The following is a 25,748-nucleotide window of genomic DNA, read 5'->3' as shown; positions in this document are numbered from 1 at the left end:
TTCAGATAGAAACTGCTGCTAGAAATCCTGGCAAGAGAAGAGCTCCCAAGGCTGGAAGAGAATTGGAGAAGAGTTCTGTGTTAAGAGAACCTGAATATTATCACTCAACTGAAACCTCTCTCCAAGATTACCAGCAATCAATTAATTGCCAAACTTGATGTTTTTTTTCTGAGTCCTGATGCTTCTTGACTGCAGCATTCAAAACTGCAGACGTTTCCTTCATCCCACATATTCTCTTATTCATGAGTTTTCATGTCACTACTCTGCAGTTTCTCTTCCTGTCAGGTCATTTTTTCATTTGTTATTCATATTCCAATTCGGAATTACCATCTACCTATTGAACAATTTCAAATGGATGTCCCACAAACATCTCAAATTCAATACATTCAAAATAGAACTTTTTTTTCCCCAAACCCTCTTCTTAACTTTTAAAATCTCTTAAATTTTAAATTTAAATGTGTATACCACCCATCAATAATTATCAATCATCAAAAAACATTTATTAAGTGTCTACTATGTGCCAGCCCAAGTGTTGTGCTAAGTGCTGGTAATATAAAAAGAGGTGAAAGTCCCTCCTCAAAGAGTTTACAATCTAATGAGGGAGATATGAGAACAAATGTATAGAAAACTGTTTTATACTGGATAAAAAGTACATAATTAATACAGGGAAGACTGGAATTGAGGGGTTGGGAAGGCTTCTTGTAGAAAGTGGGATTTTAGTTGGGACTTAAAGCCAGGATGGTCAGTATTCAAGAGTGAAGGAAGAAGTGTTCTAAGTATGGTGGACAGCCAGAGGAAATTCCAAGAACCAAGAGAGGGTCAATATATCTAGAATTGGTCTCTTCTCTATTCACACAAGCATCTCTGTAGTTAAGGCCCTTTTCACTGCTTACTTGGACTACTGCCATAGCCTCCTAATTGGGCTCCCTGCTTCATCTTTCTCTTTTCCAATTCATCTTTTACAGAAAAACCAAAATAATATTCCTCAAGACCAGGTTTGATCAATGCCACTCAGCTGCTCAAAAAGCTCCACTGGCTCCCCATTACAGCATCTAAGCTAAAGGATAGATTCCTGTGACATTTAAAGTCTTTCCACTCTGTCTCCAACCTACTTTTTCTAGGCTTATTGCATATTATATTCCTGCAGTTTATATATCGGCAAAACTGTTTTGTTTTCTTCTGCCCTTAGTCAGCTCAGGCTGCCTCCTATATTTGCAAAGGACTCTGTCCTTACACAATCCTTAGCTCTCTTCAAAACTCAGCCCAAGTGCTGAGTTTCCATGAAACTTATCTTGATTCCTACAGCTGCCAGTGTCTTCCCTTTTAAGGTTACCTTCTATTTACTCTGTATAAATCTTGTGTATATACCAATATATCTATTGCATGTCCCCCATTAGAATGCAAGCTCCTTGAATGCAATAACTGCTTTTTGGTTTTTTCTTTGTGTCCCCAGCATTTAGGACATTATTTAGGTTATTTGCCTAATACCTACTTGCTGGCTTGCTAACTTTGTGTATATTGTGTATTTAATTTTCTACATATTTTGTTTTCCCAGACAGAATTAAGCATGCTCTTTTTGAATACTCAGTACCTAGCATGACGCCTGCTACATAAGAGATTTGAAGATAGGGAGTGTATGGGGGTGGAGCATGTGAAATTCTTGAAGCATTACTCACACTCTCATAATATGACCTGCCTATCCTTGATTTTTGCATTTTAATAATTCATATGACAATCACAAAAATAACATTAAGAGGCAGAAGATAATTTAGCTATCATCTAATGGAAATCTTTCATTTTACAGCTGAAGAAACAAAGGTCCAAAGAAAAGTGATTGAACCCAAGGACACATGAGTTTAATAAGTACTATAGAATTTGAACCTAGAATATCTGTATACACTCAAGGTACAATCCTTTACTCTTTTTGGTGTGTGACCTTGGGTAAATAATTTCCTCTTTGGACGTCTATAAAATGAGGGGTTTGGATTAGCTGACCTCTCTTTCCTTTCCATCTCTAAATCCTATGGCACCTTTATGAGTACTATTTGGTGCCTGGCAACATCATATATTGGATTGGCCAGACCTAGGTTTGAGTCCTGGCTCTGATTTGCTGTGTGATAGAATAAAACACTTCCCCTAAGCCTGTCTGTTCATTTATAAGAATATATAATAACATATGTGTATGTTTGTATATATACATACTTACATTTTAATCTCCATCTTTCAGATGGCATAAAGTCCACCTTAGTTTATCATAAAAACTATGTATTAGTTTTAAGACAGAGAAGAGTTTTAAGGGTGAGGCAATGGGGGTTAAGTGACTTGCCCAGCATCACACAGCTAGGGACTGAATGAGGTCAAATTTTTTGAATCAGGACCTCTTCCTCTAGGCTTGGCTCTCCATCCATTAATCCACCTAGCCATGCCCTGTCAAAGTTTTTTTTTTTTTTTTTTTTTTTAAACTCTTACTTTCTTGTCTTAGAATCTATTTTAAGTATTGGTTCCAGGGCAGAAGAGCAGTTAGGGCTAGGCAATGAGGGTTGTGACCTGCCCAGAGTTACACAGCTAAGGCAGTGTCTGAGGTCATATTTGAACTCAAGACCTCCTGTTTCCTAACCTGCCAGCTTATAGCGGTTAGACATACAAATGCGCATACAACATACACATATATACACGTGTGTATATATACACATGGGCCTGACATACATATGTACATGTGTATGTTTGTGTTTATATATCTTATATATCAAAATATATACATACGTATAACACTGTAAGTTATTATTATACCCAGACCTTAATGAACTTTGTCAGCTCTTCTGAAAGATACACATGCATACAGTATGCACGCACATATGTACACACATGCAATAACCACACACATATACATGACTCTATATACACGTATAAAAATACACTTTATTCTATCATTATTCCCAGATGTGAATGAAAACTTTCCGCCAGCTGGTCTGAAAGAAGGGGATAAAAATGCGTGGGTTTTCCCGTCGCGAGACTGAGGGAAATGAGTTTTCAACCACGAGCAGAAGTTAATGAAAGATTTACTCAGGCCAGAGCAACTAGTTTTTCAAGAGCCCATGAATGAAAAAGCCGCGTGGCTTTTGTTTCCAAAATTATTGTACTCTAAGTTCATAGCAGGAAGAGTAAAGACTAAAGAAATTCATTCAGTCTACTCTTTCAGAGTCTTACCGACCTGCCCCTTCGCGGGACTTCTTTTCCTTCTCATCCACTAGGGAACTTACTTCTTCCAACTACGCCGCCCCTCCCAACCCTCAGCCATATGAGCCACCTTATGCGCATGCGCGCGTTTTTCGTACCCACAAGCCACGTCCGCAGGGATCGAGGCCACGCCCCTTTCTCCTCGCCCTTCCACCCTTTCGCGCCATGTAGTTGAGGTCCGTTCGCCTTTTCCTCATACCCTACTTCCCCTGGCAGAAACAGTCTTCCAGTTGGAGGAGACCGACTGCGCCTGCGCCTCCGCCTGCACCTGAGCGGAGGGGCGGAGCGGAAGAGGCGTGGCTTCGGTGTCAGACAGCCGTCCCGAGTGAGTAAGGGAGCAGGCGGTGCGAGAGCTCTCCTGGCCTCAGGGGCCGCCCTTCCCCTGTGTGAGGTGGTGGTGCAGCTACCGGCGTCGGCGGCTGTGGGCTGCAGATGGGCGCGAGCGGGGAGGGGGAAGGGTAAAGGGCCTCTTGGCCTCGCCCTCCTTGAGACCTGTACTGGTGGGGGTGGGGGAAGCCGGCGCCCGCGCTTGCGTGTTCCCGGAACCTCAGGGAAGGAGGAGGGAGAAATGGGGAAAAGGAAGTCAGGCCAAGGTTAGGTCAGGGTCGGGGTTTCGGGATGCTACCTCTGTGATTTTAACTTTGCTGAGGTGTGACGTTTGCTGTAAAGCAAACACTTAGAAAATGAAAATTCTCTCGGACAATTTGAATCTTCCTCATCAGAAGTTAATCAACCTCCATCCCCTTTGGCACCTTGGCCTGCCTTATACCCTGCGAATTCGGTACCCTTGCACTTGGCCGCGGGAGGAGCCTGAGGGCCTAGTGATCGGAGTTGTGTACTAGAGAGGCTAATAATGGTGGCATGTATGGCAGTGCAGACTGGAGCTGTGATTTCGCAGCCGAACTCCCTGTACAACATCTTTTCCGCAATTTACTGAGATGTGTATATACACATACATATATATTTAATATATACATATATTTTCATTTACTGTATATATTCACACATACTTATATCTATAGATCTATGTTCTATTGATCACTCTTTGTAGTGATGACTTGACCAGATGCACAAAACCATATTTGTCGGAGGCATGACTTGAACCCAAGTCTTAGTGATTTCCAGGCTATACTTCTATCCTTTGTCTATTATCTCTATGTATCTCTGCTTATACGTATAGCATTTTAATTCTTCATCCTTCCCTTTCAAGCTATTTTTCTTCGTCTTCCCTCTCAACCTTGCACTAGAGAAGGCACATTTGACACAAAAGTGAATAAATATGAAGCTATACGATACATAGTTCCACATAACAGTTCCTTCTCTAGAGGTAGATAGTATCTTCCTTCATAGGTCCTTCGTAGTTGATTTGAATAATTATCTAAATCATAATAACGTAGACACTTCAAACAATACTGCCTGTACTGTTACTGCATTCTCTTGGTTCTCATTTCACTCTTCATGAGTTCATGTAAATCCCATGTTTTTTAAAAAGCTACAGTAGTATTCTGTGTCAGTCACACCACAATTTATTCAGCCATTCCCCAAAAGATGGGCATCCCCCTCAATTTCCAGTTCTTTGCCACCAAAAAGAGAGCTGCTATAAATATTTCAAAATAAATTATAAATGTATTAATAAATATTCCATTAATAAACATTATGATATTAAATGTTAATTTATTAAATATTAATAAAGATTTTATTGATAAATGATTTAATGACATATAATTTATGACATAAATTACATTATACAAATATAATTTTAAAATATATTTTATATTTTATAGTATAGGTTCCCTGATCACCTAGGGAAACAGACCTAATAATGGTATTGCTGGATCAGAGGGTATATACAGTTTTTTAAAACTTTGGGCATTATTCTAGATTGTTCTCCAAAATGATTGGATTAGTTCACAGTAACACCAGCAACATATTAGTGCCCCAATTTTTCCACATCCCCTTCAACATTTGTCATTTCTCCTTTTGAAGTAGGTCACCTCATAAAATGAGTCAGAAACTCAGAAGTTCAAACTAGTGGAACCAATATTTATTTATTAATCTGTTGATTAATAAACGTACTTACTGCCCAGAACAACTTTCCTAGTGAGAGCTGTCCCGAACTAAAATTATAATGCAGTTTTTATAGGGTTTAAAATATAAAGAAAATGTTCATAAATGAGACATAACCTTCAGGCAAACCTTATGGTCTGGAAGGTATTCTGGTAGCAGTGTGGAATCTTGGACTTTCCATCATATATCTTATCCTGGACTGTGAGGCAGTAAAGAGAGTCATTTTCTCATATGTGTGTTATTTTGAGCTGTCTGACCTTCACAGGAAGGCTCATTTCTGATTTTTACTTTTCCCCAGGGAAAAACAGGTTTTCTGGACAATGACTTAGTTTATCTCACTTCACTTTCCTATTATTTTAGCCAGTCTAATAGATGTGCATATCAAAGTTTTGAAATTTGCATTTCCTTAATCAGTAATGATTTAGAGCAATTTTTTTATCTATGTAGCTTTGATTTCTTCTTCTAAAAGCTATCTGTTCATATCGTTTGACCATTTATCAATTGGGTTTGTAACAGTCTTAAGAATTTGACAAAATTCTCTGTATGTTTGAGATATGAGGTCTTTAGCCAAGAAACTACCCATAACATTTTTTCACCAATTTTCTGCTTTCCTTCTCATCTTGGCTACATTGGTTTTATTTGTACAAAACACTTTAAAATTTTCAAAATGCTTTGTTCATTACTTCATTTTAACCTCAAAGTAGCCTGGTGAAGTCAATATTATCATCCTCATTTTACTTCTAAGCAATTATCTCCAGTATTCCTAATCTTATTTTACTAATGAGAAAACAGGCTGAGAGAGATTAAGTGAAGTTGCTGAGAGTTAGAGATGGTCATACAAGTAAGTATTTGAGGCTGGATTTATACCTTATCCATCAAACTATTTGTTGCCCCAAGGTTCTGGGCTTTAAAAGACAAATACATCACAAGTCCAGACATTCAAAGGAACTTTTTACACATGGAGGAGGAGGAACAAATGTACTCATAGAAGTAGATAGAAAATATACATACAAAGTAAATACAACTTGAGGCCTCTGAGGTATCCTTTGCTTCTTATCTCTATTTAAGGGGTGAGGAGGCAACTTGAGGATATCAAGAAAGGCCTTATGTAGGAAGTAGCACTTAAACTGTGCTAGGAGAGCCCTAGGAATTCTAAAAGGTAGAGATAAAGAGGGAATATATTCTGGCCTGAGGGGACAGGGATTTGTGTGTGTGAATTTTAAGAGTAGAAATCAGGAAATCTGACAACTGTTGGAAAATGTCAGATTTGGTAGTTTAGTGTGAAAAAAGGAGAAATTAAAAGTTACAATCAGTGAAAAAGCCTTGTATGAAGACTGGAACTTGTCTGGTTAAAGACAAAAAAAAAAAAATGTATGTTCTGATTGAGCCCACACTTTTGAGGGAGATATGTACATATGTAAATATTTTCTAAACTTACATAAAAAATACAAAGTGACATTTTTTTTAGAGGCATCAGTTGTCAAAGGGATCAGGAAAGGTTTTATGTAGAACTCAGATTCTTAAATGAAAAAAATTTTATGGACCTTTTGGGCAAAAATGGTGAAGTTTCCAAACCCCTTCAGAATATTGTGTTTTATGTACATAAAATAAAATATATAGATTACAAAGGAAACCAATTATATTGAAATAATTATCAATATATTTATTTTAAAAGTTCAGAGACTAAGTTAAGAATTCCTGATGTAGAAGGTAGTAAAAACTGAGTTTTGAAGTTGAGAGACTATAAATCCCAGGCTTGAGAGAGAGCCAGAGCAAAACCACAGAGATGAAAAAAGTGGGGTATGCTGTGTGAGGAACAGTAAGAAAGCTAGTTTGATTGGATCTTAGAGTGGTTTAAGGGAAGTAATGTTTAATAAGTTTGGATAGGTAGTTGAGAACAGGGTATAAAGGATTTTAAAAGGCAGAGAAATTTATATTTGATTCTAGTAGCACTAGAAAACTAATGGAGATTATGTTGTGAAGGAGTTACATAGTTACATCTGTGCTTTAAGAATACTTTTTACATGTGTGTATGTGAAGCCAATATGTTTTCTATTATTACTGTTACATATCATGACATGTTTAAAATATAGCCAACTTATGTTGCTTTTCAAAAAGTCATACAATTACACAAAAAATTAATGAGATTATTCTATTAAGAATAAAGCATTCATTCTTCCTTAAGGTGAAGAAAAAGATTGACTAAAATAATAGAACTATGGTATTAGGTAGTTTACCTCCAAAGTACAGAGTTAGCATTCAGAAATAGTAACATAGTGTAAGATCTTTTCACCTTTGTGGAACCTGCAATTCTATAATCATTGACCTAATGTATTGATTTTGGAAATCCTATACACATTTTCATGCTTGAGTGGTTATTGAGAATTAGAACTAGAAATTGGGACTATACAGTGGATCAATTTCAGGCATATGTTACAGAAAGGCCCTAGCTATTGCTGAGAAGATTTTAAGGAGAAAAATACAAATCCAGAATTGGCATAGAATTAACAAAAGTTTAAAAATTTATCTTTACTAGAAAAATAGAAGTTTAAAAAGCATTGATTCTGTGTTTATCCTGTATGATGAAGGCTCCAACCCATGTAACACTATGGAGGATGTGAATCTTTAAAAACACCCTCCTCCTCCCAACCAATAGAATACTGTTGTCTAAGAGTACTGTTCTGGATGAAATGAATGGAGAATTTCTGTCTTTACTTATTCTTGATTTCACTTGTAATTTAAGAGAGCTTTGATATTATAGCTGGTGAAACTTTTTTGTCTTTACATAAAAGGCAAGATGCTAATTTGTATAACAGTTGTGAAGTCCTTCTTTCCTGCAGCTCTGATCATCTCATCAATTATGCCCTAACTGTAACCTATACATTAGGCTCTACATAATGGAAAAGCAATACTGAAGCTGTGTCTTTTTCCTTTTATGGATTCCTTTTAAATTTGATTTTTAGTATGTTAATAATTCTCAGGTTTCTGTGTATAAACTACTTTTTTGTGAATTATGTAGTAAAATGTTAATATCAAAAGGTCATTCAACCTTTTTTAAAAAAAATACCAGCTGCCAATATTCGATGAAAGAATTTAAATTAATCTTTATTGATCTAAGCAAAACCATAGTTAAGGGGGCAGCTGGGTAGCTCAGTGGATTGAGAGCCAGGCCTAGAGACGGGAGGCCCTAGGTTCAAATCCGGCCTCAGACACTTCCCAGCTGTGTGACCCTGGGCAAGTCACTTGACCCCCATTGCCTACCCTTACAACTCTTCCACCTATAAGTCAATACGCAGAAGTTAAGGGTTTAAAATTAAAACAAAACAAAACAAAACAAAAAACCATAGTTAAGAATGTAGTTTTCCCCTCCCCCAATTTATACAATATATTTCAAATTTAAACATAAAGTAAGGTACAGTTTAAAAGGTTTTGAAATTTGAAGTAAAAAGACCCGAGTTAAAAGCTTCATTCTTTCTGCTGTTTACTACCTCTGGACCTTGAATGACTCTCTCACCTCAGTTTATCAAACCTTTTATCTACCCAGTAACTCTCACACATCACATCTCAGGAGTCAGTGGGGGAAGCAATCCAGAGGGCAGGGCAGGGGACATCGCCCTCCTCTCTGTCTCATGATCTTTTCACTCTATATGCTGCCTTTTTTCAGCTGCCACTCTATCCTCAAGACCCAATTCATTTAATAATTTCCTTCACATACACAATTTTCAGGTAGTTGACAGGAGGTGAAGTCACCAAAGATGACTCCAGAAAAAGGGGGAAAGTAAATTTCGTTTGCACAATACTGGAGTGATTTACCATTTCCTCCTTCAGTGTGTTGCCATTTTACAGATAAGAAACTGAGCCAAATAGGGGTTGTCCAAGGTCACACAGCTGGTCCATGTATGAGGCTGGATTTGAACTCAGATCTTCTTGATTTTAGTGCTTATACAATGTCCCACCTAACTGTCTTCATTATAGGTGTTTTCTAAAATGCTTATTTGTTGAATGTTAGATAATCAAATATCCAACACTTTTTACTATACTCTATCACACAGGATCTGAAAAATATAGAGAATGCAAGATCCCAGTGTGCTTATCATTTAATAAAAAAGTCATTTGGTTTAGTAGAACAAAATGCCATCTTAAAGACTTTGTTCCTATGTCTGCCATAGATGTATTAAAATTGTGCAATATTACTTGAAAGATGCAACAATACACCTTTGCTTAGTGACCCTCTGATTATTAATATGAAATGAGGTATCAAACGAGATATTTGCCACTGTCACTAAAGATATTTGCCACTGTCAAGGAAGATGTTCCACCCATGTAGAGATCAGATGGAAGAAGGATTCTCAATGGATTTTGAGAGCCTCTGCAGCCCTGATGGTGAACCTATGACGTGTGTGCCAGAGTCAGCACACCCCACTCTCTGTGGGCACACAAGCTGGCCCCCGGGGAACTGCTCCTTTCCTCTTCTCCACTGGGCCTCCCCACCCCTCTGTGCTTACTCCTTCTCCTGAGTGGAGTGCTCAGGCCACTCCCTTCAACAAGGACTTAACCAGGATATTCACCTACCTTGTAATAAGAAGGGCTACCTTTCCCTCCCCTTCCCTACCCCCCTCTCCAGCCTTCCCCCACCTTCCAGACCCTGCTAGGCTTCTCCAGCCAAGTGAAGCCCAGCAGCAGCCCAGCAGCTTCTCCCTCAGCCCCTGGCATAGCTGGATGTAGTGGTGGTTCCCGTAGGGGCAGGAGGTGGCATCCCTTCCCCATGCGAGATGTCTGGGATCCCAGCCCCAACCCCTGATTTTGGGAGTGGGGCACTTGGTCTCAGAGGTGGGGAGGGCACAACATGCAGTCTGAGGGGGGCATGGCAAATGGTTCTAAAAGGTTCACCATAACTGGTCTATGGTCTCCTGCTGTATAGGGTGTTTTATGGCATCAAACCATAGAACACTGCAGAACTTTCTAGAAGAGATACATAGTCACTCAAGAAAGTCTGGCCTAATGCCCTATAGAATAAAAGAAAACAACCCTATTGTTCAGACCACAAGATGCAATTAGGTACATAGTTCTTAGAGGTTTAGATTTTGAAGGGCTGTAGCAATCAACTAATGTAACACTATGATTTTATACAGAGAAAATCTGTAATATATAGAGATTAATATTTAGTGATTTACCCAAAGCCAGAGAGTAACATAACTAAGATTCAAATGTAGGTCTTTTGACAACATTTGGCATTAGGTCTGCTATAATATTTATATCTCTTGGATGATGAATAGGGTCCAAAATTAAATAAGAAAAGAGTATTTTATACTTGAGAGATTGGGCAGTTCTTTTAATAATCTAAAGATTCTGAAACAACAGCCCATCTTTTAAAAATCAATACTTTTATAGTGATGTTATATGGCTGTAAGTCAGAATACCACAGTCTGCAAAGAATTAATGTTCTGGGTCCCTATCCAAAGGGCATTGGAGAGAGATGCATGGTGGGTATGACATATTAAAAATAGGCTACAACATATAAGCAGTGATAAATTGTGCACCAAAAGCAATACAAAAGATATCATAAAAGAGATGAATGACCAGAAGAAGAGGTGAGCTGGTCAAAAATAGTGAGAGCAAGAGATAACAAATGGCCAGTCAGTGTGCTTCATTGATACCAATGTAATGTTAAGGAATCTAGAAGAAAGTTCTTATTTGTACACTTATCAAATGACTTCATTTGATAAGAACACATGGATGGTTCTGATCTACACCATTTGAGCAGGAATCCTTATAGCTTCCAGGGAAGTAGAGACAAAGTTCTGGAGAGCAGAGGTGGGGTGAAATGAGGTGTGTAGAACTCATTATATAATTAGTTGTATCTTCTGCTCTTGTGCCTTTTGTTCTGTTTTTTTCTCTGATATATTAAGCCTCTTTAATTTCCCTCTGTCCCAATAGGAACAGAGAGCCTCAGTGAAGTGAAACAGAGTGTATAGATTTTTATTAACTAAATGGACATCATATTGTGAGTGCTATCCTTGTGTTCTGCCAATTGCTAAATATACTTAAGTTCTGAGTCTCAAATAGGGGCAGCATGCTTTGTGTCTAGGGAAGGAGAAGGAAGTACCTGGAGATGAGGTATATAAAATGAGGAATTTAACTATATTTGTGTATCAATTCTCATGCCTTACATTAATGCACTTTGGCATTGTAGTTAAGATAGAGAGTTAGCTATGGGATCAAACCGAAAGAATATGAAAGTCTATGGAACTTTCTTCAAGTAAGTATGGAAAGCAAAGAGAATTTTTTGGTGACATGATATGCTTATATTTCTGCCATATAATACTGACTTATGTCTAAATTGCAAGCTCATTTCTATTCTATAAGATAAAGGTAAGGGTTAAAGAAACACATTTCTTTAGATTATCAGGAAAATTGAAGTGTTCTTTGAAAGAAAGGAAAGGATGCTTCAGGGTAGAAACAGGAACAAGGATATAAAGAGGCAGAAAGGAATTCTTACCAGTATTAGGGGATTGGAAGTTGGCAGTGAAAGAAGGGAAGGATTATTGGAGGTATAATAAGTAAAATATAGAGGATATTTGTAAAAGAGGGAACTAAATTATCTCTGGAGAAAGCAGCTTTGTTGGTCTCCAGATAATGTACATCAGATAAGAGATAATTCATTAATAGAGGAAAAGCAGAGTGGTGGCTGTAGGTGTCAACTCCTTGCTGAGGAGTACCAAAGCCAGATAGAAAAACAGATTTTCTATCATCCCGAGTTGTGAATCAAGTTTATATTGAAGAGCAATTCTAAGAATTGTCAAATCTGATGACCATTATCTTCTTATGATTCACATGGGAACAAATGTTATTGTCTAACAAATGTTACAAAATGTTACTACTAAAGGAACCTAAAAAATATAGCTTAGAGGGACAGCTAGGTGACTCAGTGGATCAGTAGACTGAGAGTTAGGAGACAGGATTGAGAGGTAGAGTCTAGAGGTCTGGGCTCATATCTGGCCTCGGACATGTCCTTAAGTGTGTAACCCCTGGCAAGTCACTTAACTCCCATTGCCTAGACCTTACTGCCTTTCTGCTTTGGAACTAGTACTTAGTATTGATTCTAAGAGAGAAGGTAAGAGATTTTTTTTTTTTGTTGTTGTTGTTGTTGTTTAAAGCATAATTAACATTATAAAGAATTGGCAGGGTGGGGTGGGGGGGGGCAGCTGGATGGCTCAGTAGATTGAGAACCAGACCTAGAGATAGGAGGGCCTAGGTCCAAATCTGGACTCCCTAGCTTCCTGGGCAAATCACTTAACCCCCATTGCCTAGCCCTTACTGCTCTTCTGCTTTGGAAACAGTATACAATATTGATTCTAAGACAGAAGGTAAGGATTAAAAAAAAAAAAGAATTGAGCAAAAAACTGAATACCTTGGGGTATTGAACCTTGGCTTAAGCTATTGGAAAGATTGCAGTATTGGCAATGGATGGTATATATCTAACAAATGCCAGTAAAATATATATTTATCCAAAATATTGAAAATATAAATTAAGAGATCTTTAAAATGAAAATAAAGGAGAAAGGAAAAACCTATTCACACAGTTCTAATAAACTTGGTACCAAGGAGCAGCAGGTACAGTGTTAGGAGGAAGAACAGTGTAAGAATTCATAGAAGATAATATCTAAAAAGACAGCTTGGCTTATCTTTATACAAATGCTCACAAAACACAGGAAAAAATAGGTCAAACTAGAGATTAACATGAAGTAAATTTGGTATAATTAAAATTTAAGTGGGATTAAACTCAAGATTGGCATTTGACTCTAGGGGTGTTTAAACTTATTCAGAAGAAACAGTAAGTAAAATTATCAGATTGGTATGTATTATTTATTAATAGCTAGAATTTATATAGTTCTTTGAGGTTTACAAAATGATTTATATATGTTATTTTGTTTGATTTACTACTTCATAATTATGAGGAAATTGAAGCTCCTGAGGAGAGATAGAACATTTAGGTAAAGATCAACTGAAGTAGAAAAATATTGTAGTCTTACACTACTGACTACTTTCAACAGATGAAGAAAATAGATACGAATGGAAAATATCACATATTTGGTATGGAAACCTAATATTGTAATAATGGGGAACTTTACCTAGATAGACATTTTCGGTTTCTCTCCTTGTGCAGCTGATAAATTTGTGATTTGTCTTGATGATAATTTTATCTTTTTTCTTATCATATGGACTGTTATTGTGCCATAAGAAGTGCTAAGATAAATTCAGAAAACAAAGAAAGGCTTGAATCAATGATCAGAGAGAGAATAGAGTAGAAATGGGGAAAACATCACATACAATGACTATAATGTAAATGAAAGCACTGCTAAACTGCCAAACTCAGATGAATTGCAATAACCAATTTTGGTCCCAGAATATTGAGGAAAAACATATATTCTTTTCTCCCTGAGAGTTGAGACACTAAGTGCAGCAGGCTGTATGTATATTTAGATGTATTTAGTTGTTTTGTTTATTTTTGTTGTTGTTACAAGATATGTTTCATTGAGGAGACTGTGTTGGGAAATGCTTCTGACATTTAATGAAAGTTCTTAATTAGAGAGGAAAATAAAATAAACAATACATAGAATTGCTATTCGGTACTTTATTCAGACCAATAAGGAAAAACTGGTTGCTGAAATAGGAACAAGAGGAACTTGGAAAACAAGTGACTATTTCGTAACAGTTCATGATTGAAGAAGAATGAAAACTTTGGAATAGTCTTATGTGCAACCTAGATTTTGAGAAAGATTTCAAAAGGTTGAGGGAAAGAGAATGTAGGATCCAATGACCCAATATTTTCTTTGGACCATTGGATATAACATTAGATTTGCAATGAAGAAATTTGTTCCAGAGAGTCCTGGAAAGTTCTCAATTAAATTTTGATGATGCATAGTGGGATTACTCCTAATAAGGAAGGAAAAGGGTTCTAGAAGCTGGTTAAAGTGTGTGTAGTTGGGAAATTTAACACAAACTCAGATAAATAATATTTATTGATATATTTTGTTTTATATCATCTTCATTTTCAAATGTATCTCTCCTTATGCCCCTAACCAATGAGTGACAAAGAATAAAAAAGAGGAAAAGTGATTTAGCAAAATTTGTCAACATATCAAATCTGACAGTATTTTCAAGGTGCTATAAGTATAATAAGCGCAGAGAAAAGGAGCTGAGGAAGCTTGTACAAATTACCATAGCCAAGAGGTTCAGAAAGGGTCTCAGAACTTGGGTATATTGCATATGTTTTTGTCTTTCTGTGTAATCATTTGTATTTGTCATTTATTATAAAATCAGTGAATTTGAAGGAAAATAATTATATAAAAATCTGTCAATTGTTAGCCAATTTAGGCTTTAATAAACCAAAAACTACTTACATATTAGGAACAAAATATAATTATATATTAAGGTAATTCTGTACTATTTTTATTTCTATCTATCCATCCAATGATACCTATCTAATGTGTAGCACTTGCACAGTTCTGAATAATGACTTGTAAACTTATGCCATGAACTGAAGATTTCTAGGTATTTCTGACTTTACTGGAATATTTCCTTCTGGTCTTTGAAAGTATGGCAGTACAATCTTATTATGTGTAATGTTAACTTTCTTGAATCGTTTGTTTTTAAAATACAACTTTGGGGGCAGCTAAGTAGTTTTGACATGATCTTGTTTATTTAAAAATTAAGAGGGGGGGCAGCTGGGTAGCTCATTGGATTGAGAGCCAGGCCTAGAGATGAGAGGTCCTAGGTTCAAATCTGACCTCAGACACTTCCCAGCTGTGTGACCCTGGGCAAGTCACTTGACCCCCATTGCCTACCCTTACCACTTTTCTGCCTTGGAGCCAATACATAGTATTAACTCTAAGACGGAAGGTAAGGGTTTAAAATATTTTCAGAAGAAATTGCATATGTTGTAAATACATGAATGATTTAACCTTTTTCATTCAAAATAAAACAAAAATTTTTATTAAAGATATTTTATTAGTATAAGTTTTACAGTAAAAGGTGAAAGGGCATGTGATTGCAGAGCCTTTGTTGTTGATTTCTTAAAAAGAAGAAAATGGGAGAGATGCTATAGGAGAAATACTTAACAATTGATGGAATTAGCCATCTCTACTTAAACTACTTTAAGATCTATTGCTAGAGGCCAGAGGCTGGGTAGCTCAGTGGATTGAGAACCAGGCCTAGAGACAGGAGGTCCTGGGTACAAATCTGGCCTCAGACACTTCCCAGCTGTGTGACCCTGGGCAAGTCACTTGACCTCCATTGCCTACCCTTACCACTCTTCTGCCTTGGAGCCAATACACCGTATTGACTCCAAGACTGAACGTAAGGGTTTAAATTTAAAAAAAAAAATCTATTGCTAGTCTTAGACTCTTGAAGTTAGGCTTTCTCTTAGGGAGAAACTCTAATGTAATGAGGTCAAGCTTGAAGTTTTCACCTTCAAGCTAACTAGACTGGGTGGCCATAAGATCTCACTAGGCTAATAGTTTAGGGGTTTCTAGATTCCACGGCAACAACCTCAAATATCTCCTTTGGCTCTGTGATGTTTGAAATTTTAATCATTCATGTGAATGAAGGCTTAGGAGGTATGCAAGTGAAATTTGCAAATGACATGATAATATATTGGATGACAATCTGATGCCACACCGGGCCTGACAAACTAGAATAGGGGCTCAATTGTATAAACTGAAAATTTGCAAGGATAGTTTTAAATTTCTACTTTGGGATTCAAAAGATTAACTTTATAAATATAGGATAGAGGAGTTGTGGCTAAACTATGGATATTTATAATTTTAGCAAATAGTGACATAGCAGTTTGCTCTCCTGGGTTTTAATTAAGAGGAGAATAGTGTTTTAAATAAGGAAGAAAATAGATCTATATTTTGCTCTGGTCAGATCACAGATCATACTTGGAACATTTTGTTCAGTTCTGGGCACTACATCTTGAGAAAGACACAGAAAAATTGGAACTTGTCCAGAAGATACTAACCAGGATGGTGAGGTTCAGACCATGTCTCATGAGGACTGGTTGAAGGGACTGTGGATGTTGATTCTGGAGAAGAGAAAAATTTAGAAAGGATGTGATAGCTGCCTTCAAGTACTCAAAAGGTTTCAATTATTCAAAAGGCAGGAGGGATTAGAATTGTTTGGCCTCAGAAGGCAAAACTAGGAACAATAGATAGAAATTGAAGAGAAGAAAAAAATCAACCTTGATTCAAGGTAAAACATTATAACAATTAGGGATATCAAAAAGTGTATTTTTGGGGCAGCTGGGTAGCTCAGTGGAGTGAGAGTCAGGCCTAGAGACAGGAGGTCCTAGGTTCAAACCCGGCCTCAGCCACTTCCCAGCTGTGTGACCATGGGCAAGTCACTTACCACTCTTCCACCTATGAGACAATACACCGAAGTACAAGGGTTTAAAAAAAAAAAAAGAAAAAAGAAAAAGTGTATTTTGAGGCTGTCTCATTGGAGTAACTGCTTCTTCTTCACTGAAGGTCTTCAAGGAAATATGGAGCAATTGCTTACTGGTAATGTTATAGAGTGAATTTTTTTATAGAGTCAGACTAAATATCTTTAAAATTCCCTTCCAGCTCTTAGATTCTGTGACCTTGTCCATATTAAATATATAGAAAGACTTGGTAATTTCAATGTGATGGCATTTAATAAAATCAAGCATAACTTTATATAAGAATTCTTTGACCCAGTTTACTTCCAAGAAAACCTATTTTGCATGCTTCTTAAATAACAGAAGTCAGGTTTAAGTGGGTGATCTGTTTGAAATGACTACACATTTGCTTTTTTCATGTCATGATTTACTTTGTTGAATAAAGTAATAATTTGTACCTCTTTTTTTTTTTTTTTCTCTCTTCCTTAGGAAGGTCACAAGTCAGGTTGAACCAAAACTTCAGTATATTCTTCAATTCCAAGCAAAATGAACATATCTATGTTGCTACTGTTTCCTCACCATCACTTTCTTAGAAGCTTTTCAAAAACTTTTTTCCGAAACTACCAATTCATCTTTCATTCAGGCACTCGTTTTGGATCTGGATTCCCATGTACTCGACCACTTAATTCTATTGGATTGTATCATGCAAAGTGGATGCTGCCATTAAGTAGTTTCAAGAGAAGACTAGGAGTACAGACAACCATAAAGCTACACACAGAGGGATTTTCTGACAAAGAACGAAGATATGTGGATAAACTTTACACTGGCTTAATCCAAGGGAAAAGGGCCTCCCTGGCAGAAGCTATTACTCTTATAGAATCAACTCATAGCAGGAAAAGAGATTTAGCCCAAGTGCTTCTTCAGATGGTATTAACCTATCACAGAGAACAAGAAGAATCAAATAAAGGAAAGCCACTAGCATTTAGAGTAGGTCAGTCATTTTTGTCCAGTAAATAATTCTGTTTTCTTTTCTGCTATTAAAATGATCCCTAGACATTTAATCTTAATGTAAAAAAGAAATCTCAACTTTGGATGGATTTACATATCTTCTCTTTCATAATCAGCTTTAGGTCATGGGATCATAGGTATTGTTAAATTGAAAGATTTTGCCCTGATCATATGAGTCATGGCTTTGTTGTTAAAAGAATAATAAAAAATTCTTCCTCCCTTAAACTGAGAAGCTTAGCAGGTAGGATATTGCTATTTTTGAGAGTTGGAATACAAGTTGAAAATGCAATGATTGACTAACATTATTTTCTAAGACTCCTTGTTTTTTTCTTAAGAGCCTAAGAATATTACCTTTCAGAATTTATTTTTTCCTTCAATAGGCAAAATATTCTCTTTTTTCTTTTACATGTAAGGGTGTCTGGGAATAGCCTCAAAATTAAACGTTTTGACTTCATACATATTTTAAAAGATGTATTAGCCTTTTTGTTACCAGCCTATAACACCTGAAAAGCCTATTTGATTTCTAGAAACAGTGATTTATTTCTTGAATTGCAAAATCACTATAAGTATATCAGTCTGACCACACAGAAAGACTTGAACAAGTCAGATTTGTGACCATGTGGAATGATTGAATAATTAAAGAATAAATAAAGTTAGAAGGAATAAGTAAGGCCTAAGTGACTTGAGGCTACTTTAGATTTATATTATATCACTGTATTACATTTCATTGAAGACTTAGTTTAATATGTAATCTTTAGTTTTTAGTTTCAGAATCATGGTTATAGATGCTTTTAGAAATAATTTTTTTAAGAAAGTAACTTATCTAACTATATTTGAAATAGCCTATGATTTTTTATTCATCCCAAACTGGCATATTATCTGTTGGATATGTACTTATTTAGAGAAAGTACAATGATCTGAAATAATCACCTTTAAATAACTAGCAACAAACATGGCAGAGCAAACTGCTCATTTACAAAAACAAATTTTATATGTGTGAAAGACTTGTTAGACAAAGTAAATTTCTTTTAAAAAAAAGTTCTAGAAACGTCTAAAGTGGTCAGAACTGGTTGGCAAATTTGCAGCTTTTTTTTCTGATAACATACACATTAAACATTGTAGAGCAGTATCTCAGTGTAGCTACCATAGATCATCATCATCAATGTACATTGAACCATTGTATAATGTGTAAGGGACTATGCAAGGTATGGGGAAGATTGTAAATTTATACCCCTTGCCCTCAAGGAACAGTGGTGACAAAGCCAAGCTTCTTACTTATGACCATTTTTTGTCCACCATTTCTTTGTCTATAAAAACAGAGGTAATCTCAAAGTATTTACTTTTTGTCATTGTATCTCAGTACCCAACACCATACACATCACTATACATATCTCTTAAATACTCATTTGATCAAAGGCTAATAAATAAAATGCCTATCATGAAATTTTTATTCAGGATGGTTTTCTGGACTTAGTGGAAAATTTAGTCATGTTGTTAGAACTTAGGTGATACTCTTAGAGTGATTTGTACATTTTGTTCTTTGATAAATGTCAAGTTTTGAGCATGCCTCGGTACTTTGACTCAGATATTTTATGTTTTGTAATTATTTTGAATCAAGCTTGCCTTTCCTGTATGTTCTTTTGGATTTTATTAGAATCATATGGAAGTGCTAGTAAATTTTTTTGGGGAGGGGAGACTGTTATTGTCTTAGTTTCTTTGCTGAATTTCTAAGAGCAAGTAGGGATAGCTTTGTCTTTTTGTTGTTTTTCTTTATACATTTAATTTCTCTCTCTTATTGATATCACTAGGATTTCCAGAACTAAAATAACTCTAGGGAAAAGCAGCAGCCTTTATGCCTGTGTTTACTGAGAAAGCTTCTAGTATTTTCACATTGCAAATAATGCTAACTTTTTATTTGAAATATGTATTTTTTGTCATTAAAAGGGGCCTTGCTACAGTTGGTTTTTTTAGGATTTTGAGGATAAATTAATGAAGTGCATTTTCAAAGGCTTTTTCTGCCCTATTATTATAATTATGTAATTTGCATCATTTTTGTTTTTAACATTGTTTTAATTGTTTCCCTCACATTAAACCATGCTTGTACCTCTTGTATAAATCTAATTTTATTGTAGTTAATAATTTTCTGGATAAAAATCTTTTTTGTTAGGATTTTATTTTAAATTTTGAAATGAGATTCATACATTTTGAATGGAGGTGAAATATTTATCCTAAAAAGGATGGTGTTGATGATATTGAGATACTGACGTTGATTGGATTTCCCAGTATCCCTCAGTGAAAAAAGCCTGAGAGCTTCCCTCACTGGACCAGTGAAGCTTCCCTTCTTCTAGAGCCCCTCACGGGGTGCCTTCTGTGACTTGACGTTCCCTGAGGCCCTGACCTGTCTATATAGATTCCCAAATCCTGACTAACTAACCTGACTATTTAATCCTCCCAGATTGTTTTTGTAGGATAAACAGGTCTCTTAGCATCTTCAGGGTGAACCCTTTATGGCTGAATTCAACCCTAGTTAGACCAGGCCGGAGTTGGCTTCTGGCCTTCACCAACACAGCCTGTCACAGATCTTCTGAGCAGTTGGGAACACGTTCAGCATGCAGGAAACTTTATGATTTTAAAGAAAGAAAGGGTTTCTCCAGTCAGAAACAAGATTTGGTATCTTCAGCTTCATGGATAGGAAGCCAAACCTCTTCAATTCAGAGAGAGGAAGCTCAAGGCCTGGACAGCTCAAAAGACAGGAAGTCCAAGAGCCTCCAGTGATTGTTGGTGTTCACTCTTTTATTCCTTCTCTGTGTTTCAGAATCCAGAGCATGTGGCTGCTCTCTGCTTCCAAAAACTCCTCTTACTAATTGCAACCCATTTCTCTTCTTTCCATCTAACATAGGAAGGAAAAATATTATTTTCTTATGTTAATGCCACATAACTTTTTAAAAGGGAATATATACATCTTTAAGTATCTGCAGTGTTAGGATTTATAGGCTATTTTCCATCAGAAAGACTGAAGGTGGACTTACAATGATTGCTTGGTATGTTTTACAGGAAATGATGGTGATGTTTATTTATCTGGAGAAAGAAATGGGGGTAAATTTTGGGAACTCATTGTTCAATATTAGAAATTAAGTGAGGTTGAGGGAAAAAGGTTTATCAAAAAATATTTAAATGTTATATAATAGTATTAGCATTTTTAGTCATTGAATTTTATTTAAATATATATAAAATTCTGTTTTCTTCTATAACCAGTTATACAGGAAATAACTAAAGAAATATTTACCTTTAAATGAAATTTGGAAGTAATAAAATAGACAAATAGAAATCCTAATAAATGAGGCTATAGTAATGTTGGAATTTATATAGTACTGCTATTTATTGCAATGAATTAGAGGGAGTTTCTTTGTATCCTAGGACTGTCTGGTCCCCCAGGTGCTGGGAAGTCAACATTTATAGATTATTTTGGGAAGATGCTTACTGAGAATGGACACAAAGTATCTGTATTGGCTGTGGATCCTTCCTCCTCTACAAGTGGGGGTAAGTATCATTTTAGATTTTAAATTTTTAAAAAGTTGTGACCAAATACAAAATGAAAAATGATAACTGAAAAATGAATGTAATGTCCTCAGTTTTTACCCAAGACTTTATAATCTTTGACAATACTTTCCGAGATTTTTGCCCATGTTAATGATCAGAAGTGTGTAATAATTCTTTGGTTTCACAAGTCTTCTCTGTTAGGCAGGAGATCACTGTTGTGTTATGAGGGCCACAGGTAGGTAGCTTACTACTACCTTGACATTACATTGACAGAATTTGTGGTTCCATAAAATCCTTCTCAGAAGACAAATATGCTAGTTCATTCTTCTTTGGGAGAGTTTGCTAGCTTAACTCCAAATGTTTAGTGGTACTTCTTCCTTTTCACTTATATATGACATTCTTCTACTCTTTAAACTCCTGCTACAGGTCAGGGTTCACTCTTCTCTAAAGGTTGCTTTTATTGTCTGACCTTTAAGTGTCTTTTCTTTTTTGTTTGTTTTGTTTTTTAAATGTTTTATTGGTGATTTTTGGCTCATGTCACAGTAATTTCTGGATATATCCTACCTATCTTTCCCCTTTCACTCCAACCACTGTAATTGAATCTTGTAACAAAGAAAAATAATTTAGTAAAAACATCCAAAGCAATGGTCATATCTGACAGTATAAACAACATTCTGTTCAAAAAGGAGGAGTTATATATACTTTATTATCTATTTTTCTCTAGCATCATTATTGGCTTTTTAGTTATTCAAAGTTCATCTTCCTTTTAGTGCTATCTTCATTTACATTGTTATGATTACTGTGCATATTTTTTCTAGTTCTGCTTGTTTTTCTTTCCAGTCATTTATATAAACCTTACATTTCTCTGAATTCCTCATTTGTCATTTCTTTTACTGTGCAACAATATTATATTAATTCACCACAGTTTATCTAGCCATTTCCCCATTGGTGGACACACACTTTGTTTCTAGTTCTTTTCTATCACAAAAGAGAGCTGATTTAAATATTTTGGTATATGTTGGACCTTTGTTTCTCTCTTTTAGCTATATATTCATACCACTCTGGTATGGGTATGATCACTGGGCCAAAGGTTATGAAGAGTGTCAGGGGGTCCTAAGGGGTCCTGATGAACATTTGGGGGTCCCAAAGGGGTGAGGAGAATGAGACACATGTCTCCAATTGTGGGATCAGAAGAGTTCCGCACTTTTCTTGTACAATTCTAAATTGCCTTCCTGGATGTTTAGATTAATTCAGAGCTCTCTTAACAGCGCATTACTAGGCCTGTTTCTCCATAGTCCATTTAACTTTTTCCCATTCCCATTCTGTCATCTCTGCCAATTTGCAGGGTGTGAGACGAAATCTCAGAATTGTTTCTATTATTATTCATGATTTAGAACTTATTTTCATAGGATTGTTTATAGTTTACATTTATTCTTTTTGACAACTTGGTGTATCTTTTCACTTCTCTTTTTATTAAAAAAAAATTTCATTCTCCCTGATAACCTAAGAATAGAGAAGTTATTCCTTGAATCCCTTGACTTTTTTTTTTTCTAAGAAGAGACCTGGCCTACGCTTTGAGCATAGATAGCAATGACTTGATTGGAACAGAAATATAAATGTTATATCCTTAATGTAGGTCACTGCAAAATTCTCCATTCTTACTGGAAGTGAGAGTGTCTGTCTTTGCCTTTCTTACTAATAGCCCCTCCTGATATTTTTGCCAACTTAGTGTGCATGAGATGCAATTTTAAGATTATCTTGATTTGTATTTTTTTCTCATTATTGGAGAATTTTAGCATCTTTTTTACATGGCTGCTGTTTGTCTTTTTACCATAAACATTTCCTGTTTGTTTTTTTTGTTCATTTCTTTATTGGGAAGTTTTAACTCTTAAAGGTATGTATTGATTCCTTTTGATATTTGGTCCTGTCAACCATGAAAAACTCATCCCTCAAATATGTAGGAATCCTAGTTGAGTTGAGATACTGATAGACGTGCATGTCAGAGGATATCCAAAAGTGGAGACCCCATAGGCCAAGAGAATTTTAGTTTATGCTTTCAAACCATGAGGAATGGTTTGGGGAGGAGTTGGGGGTGGAGAAAGGGCAGTCTTTTCCTGGGACAGGTAGAACACAGAAGCAGGATGTTTCAGGATGTTTGGTAGCAATAACTGACCACAAAGCTGGTTTAAGCTGGTTTAGGCTGTTTCAGGTAGAGTTTGTGATGGACAGCTCAGCAAGGTCAGCCAGCGAACACTGTTGAGGCATCTGGGAGTGAGCAAGATGTTAGCAAAGATATCTGGGTAATGAACAAGACTTCTGACTCACTACAGGCTTCTTCTGATCAGCTCCTTAGTGCAAACAGGTTCATTCTGTGTTGTATATGTTTAGTAAAAGTAGCTCACAGAAAACAGACTTATTTGTTTCAGAAGCATTTTTGAGTCCTCATACTTTTATCTAATAGTTTTAATTAAAATATATCTGTATTTTTTTTTGCCATATAGCACCTTTTATCTTTATGTGATTAATCATCAATTTTGCCATCATTTATTAATTTATCCTCCCTTTTCACAAATGAGACAAATAATCTTTTTATTTTAATTTTTTTAAACTAAAATTTTTAGGTAATTGATCCAATTAGAACTTATTTGGAGTTGGATATGGATCTTAGACTTTTTCCTAACAGTTTTTTATTGAATTTATTTTCGCAGTCATTTTTATTCATGGATTTTCCAAAAACTAATCTCTTTAGATTCCCTTTCAGAGATCTCTATTCTCTTTCCCAATGATCTGTTTCTATTCCTTCTTTTAGGTACCAGATAATTTTTATAGTTAGATAGGCAGTCTTTATTTTATTTTATTTTATTTTATTTTTTAACATTTAATAATATTTATTTTTAGAAAAGTTAACATGGTTACATGGTTCATGCTCTTACTTTCCCCTTCACCCCCCGAGCTTCTCCCCTACCCCCAAAGCCGATGCACATTTCCACTGGTTTTAACATGTGTCATTGATCAAGACTTATTTCCAAATTGTTGATAGTTGCATTGGTGTGGTAGTTTCGAGTCTACATCCCCAATCATGTCCACCTCAACCCATATGTTCAAGCAGTTGTTTTTCTTCTATGTTTCCATTCCTGCAGTTCTTCCTCTTAATGTGGGTAGCGTTCTTTACCATAAATTCCTCAGAATTGTCCTGGGACATTGCATTGCTGCTAGTACAGAAGTCCATTACATTCTATTTTACCACAGTGTATTGGTCTCTGTGTACAATGTTCTTCTTGCTCTGCTCCTTTCACTCTGCATCAATTCCTGGAGGTCTTTCCAGTTCACATGGAATTCCTCCAGTTTATTATTCCTTTGAGCACAATAGTATTCCATCACCAGCATATATCATAATTTGTTCAGCCATTCCTCAATTGAAGGACATACCCTCATTTTCCAGTTTTTTTTTTGCCACCATAAAAAGTGCGGCTATAAATATTTTCATACAAGTCTTTTTATCTATGATCTCTTTGGGATACAAACCCAGCAATGGTATTGCTGGATCAAAGAGCAGGCATTCTTTTATTGCTCTTTGGGCATAATTCCAAATTGCCATCCAGAATGGTTGGATCAGTTCACAACTCCACCAGCAGTGCATTAATGTCCCAATTTTGCCACATCCCTTCCAACATTCATTACTCTCCCCGGTATCATTTTAGCCAATGTGCTAGGTGTGAGGTGGTACCTCAGAGTTGTTTTTGATTTGCATTTCTCTAATTATTAGAGATTTAGAACACTTTCTTATGTGCTTATTGATACTTTTAATTTCTTTATCTGAAAATTGCCTATTCATGTCCCTTGCCTATTTATCATTTGGAGAATGGCTTAATTTTTTATACAATTGATTTAGCTCTTTGTATATTTGAGTAATTAGACCTCTGTCAGAATTTTTTTATTATAAAGATTTTTTCCCAGTTTCCCTTCTGATTTTGGTTGTATTGTTTTTTTTTGGTCCAAAACCTTTTTAATTTAACATAATCAAAATTATTTATTTTACATTTTGTAATTTTTTCTAACTCTTGCTTGGTTTTAAAATCTTTCCTTTCCCAGAGATCTGACAAGTATACTATTCTGTGCTCACTTAATTTATTTATAGTTTCCTTCTTTATATTCAAGTCTTTCACCCATTCTGAATTTATCTTGGTGTAGGGTGTGAGATGTTGATCTAAACTTAATCTCTCCCATATTGTTTTCCAATTTTCCCAGCAGTTTTTGTCAAATAGTGGATTTTTGTCCCAAAAGTTGGGCTCTTTGGGTTTATTATACACTGTTTTGCTGACATCACTTTCCCCACTTACTGATAAGGTGTTGATGTTTCTTCTTGATGGTTAATTCAGAATCAGGGACTGATGAATTAGTTTGAAATAAGTTGCTGGTTGATGGTTGAATAAGCTCACCTAAGGCCTACCCTCAAACCACCCTTTCCAACCCAATC

The 25,748-nt window shown here is 36.0% G+C and overlaps 1 protein-coding gene across 2 annotated transcripts in view; it reads left to right on the top strand.

The window, feature by feature from the left end:
* Window positions 1–3,487: 3,487 nt before the first annotated feature.
* MMAA (metabolism of cobalamin associated A) overlaps window positions 3,488–25,748 on the top strand; it is a 34,035-nt gene continuing 11,774 nt past the window's right edge. Inside the window, exons 1-3 of one of the 2 annotated variants that reach the window (XM_044680430.1) lie at window positions 3,488–3,562; window positions 17,213–17,714; window positions 21,149–21,271. In XM_044680430.1, the coding sequence (XP_044536365.1) occupies window positions 17,270–17,714; window positions 21,149–21,271 (568 nt within the window). In that variant the 5' untranslated portion in view covers window positions 3,488–3,562; window positions 17,213–17,269. Of the gene's footprint in view, window positions 3,563–16,730; window positions 16,866–17,212; window positions 17,715–21,148; window positions 21,272–25,748 lie in introns of those variants that run through there. The other variant, XM_044680429.1, reaches the window with a different exon arrangement.

This window comes from Gracilinanus agilis, chromosome 6 (genome assembly GCF_016433145.1).
Source record: "Gracilinanus agilis isolate LMUSP501 chromosome 6, AgileGrace, whole genome shotgun sequence".
Taxonomy (NCBI): domain Eukaryota; kingdom Metazoa; phylum Chordata; class Mammalia; order Didelphimorphia; family Didelphidae; genus Gracilinanus; species Gracilinanus agilis.
Note: the sequence above shows the minus strand (reverse complement) of the source record. Positions and strands in the feature narration are given on the sequence as shown.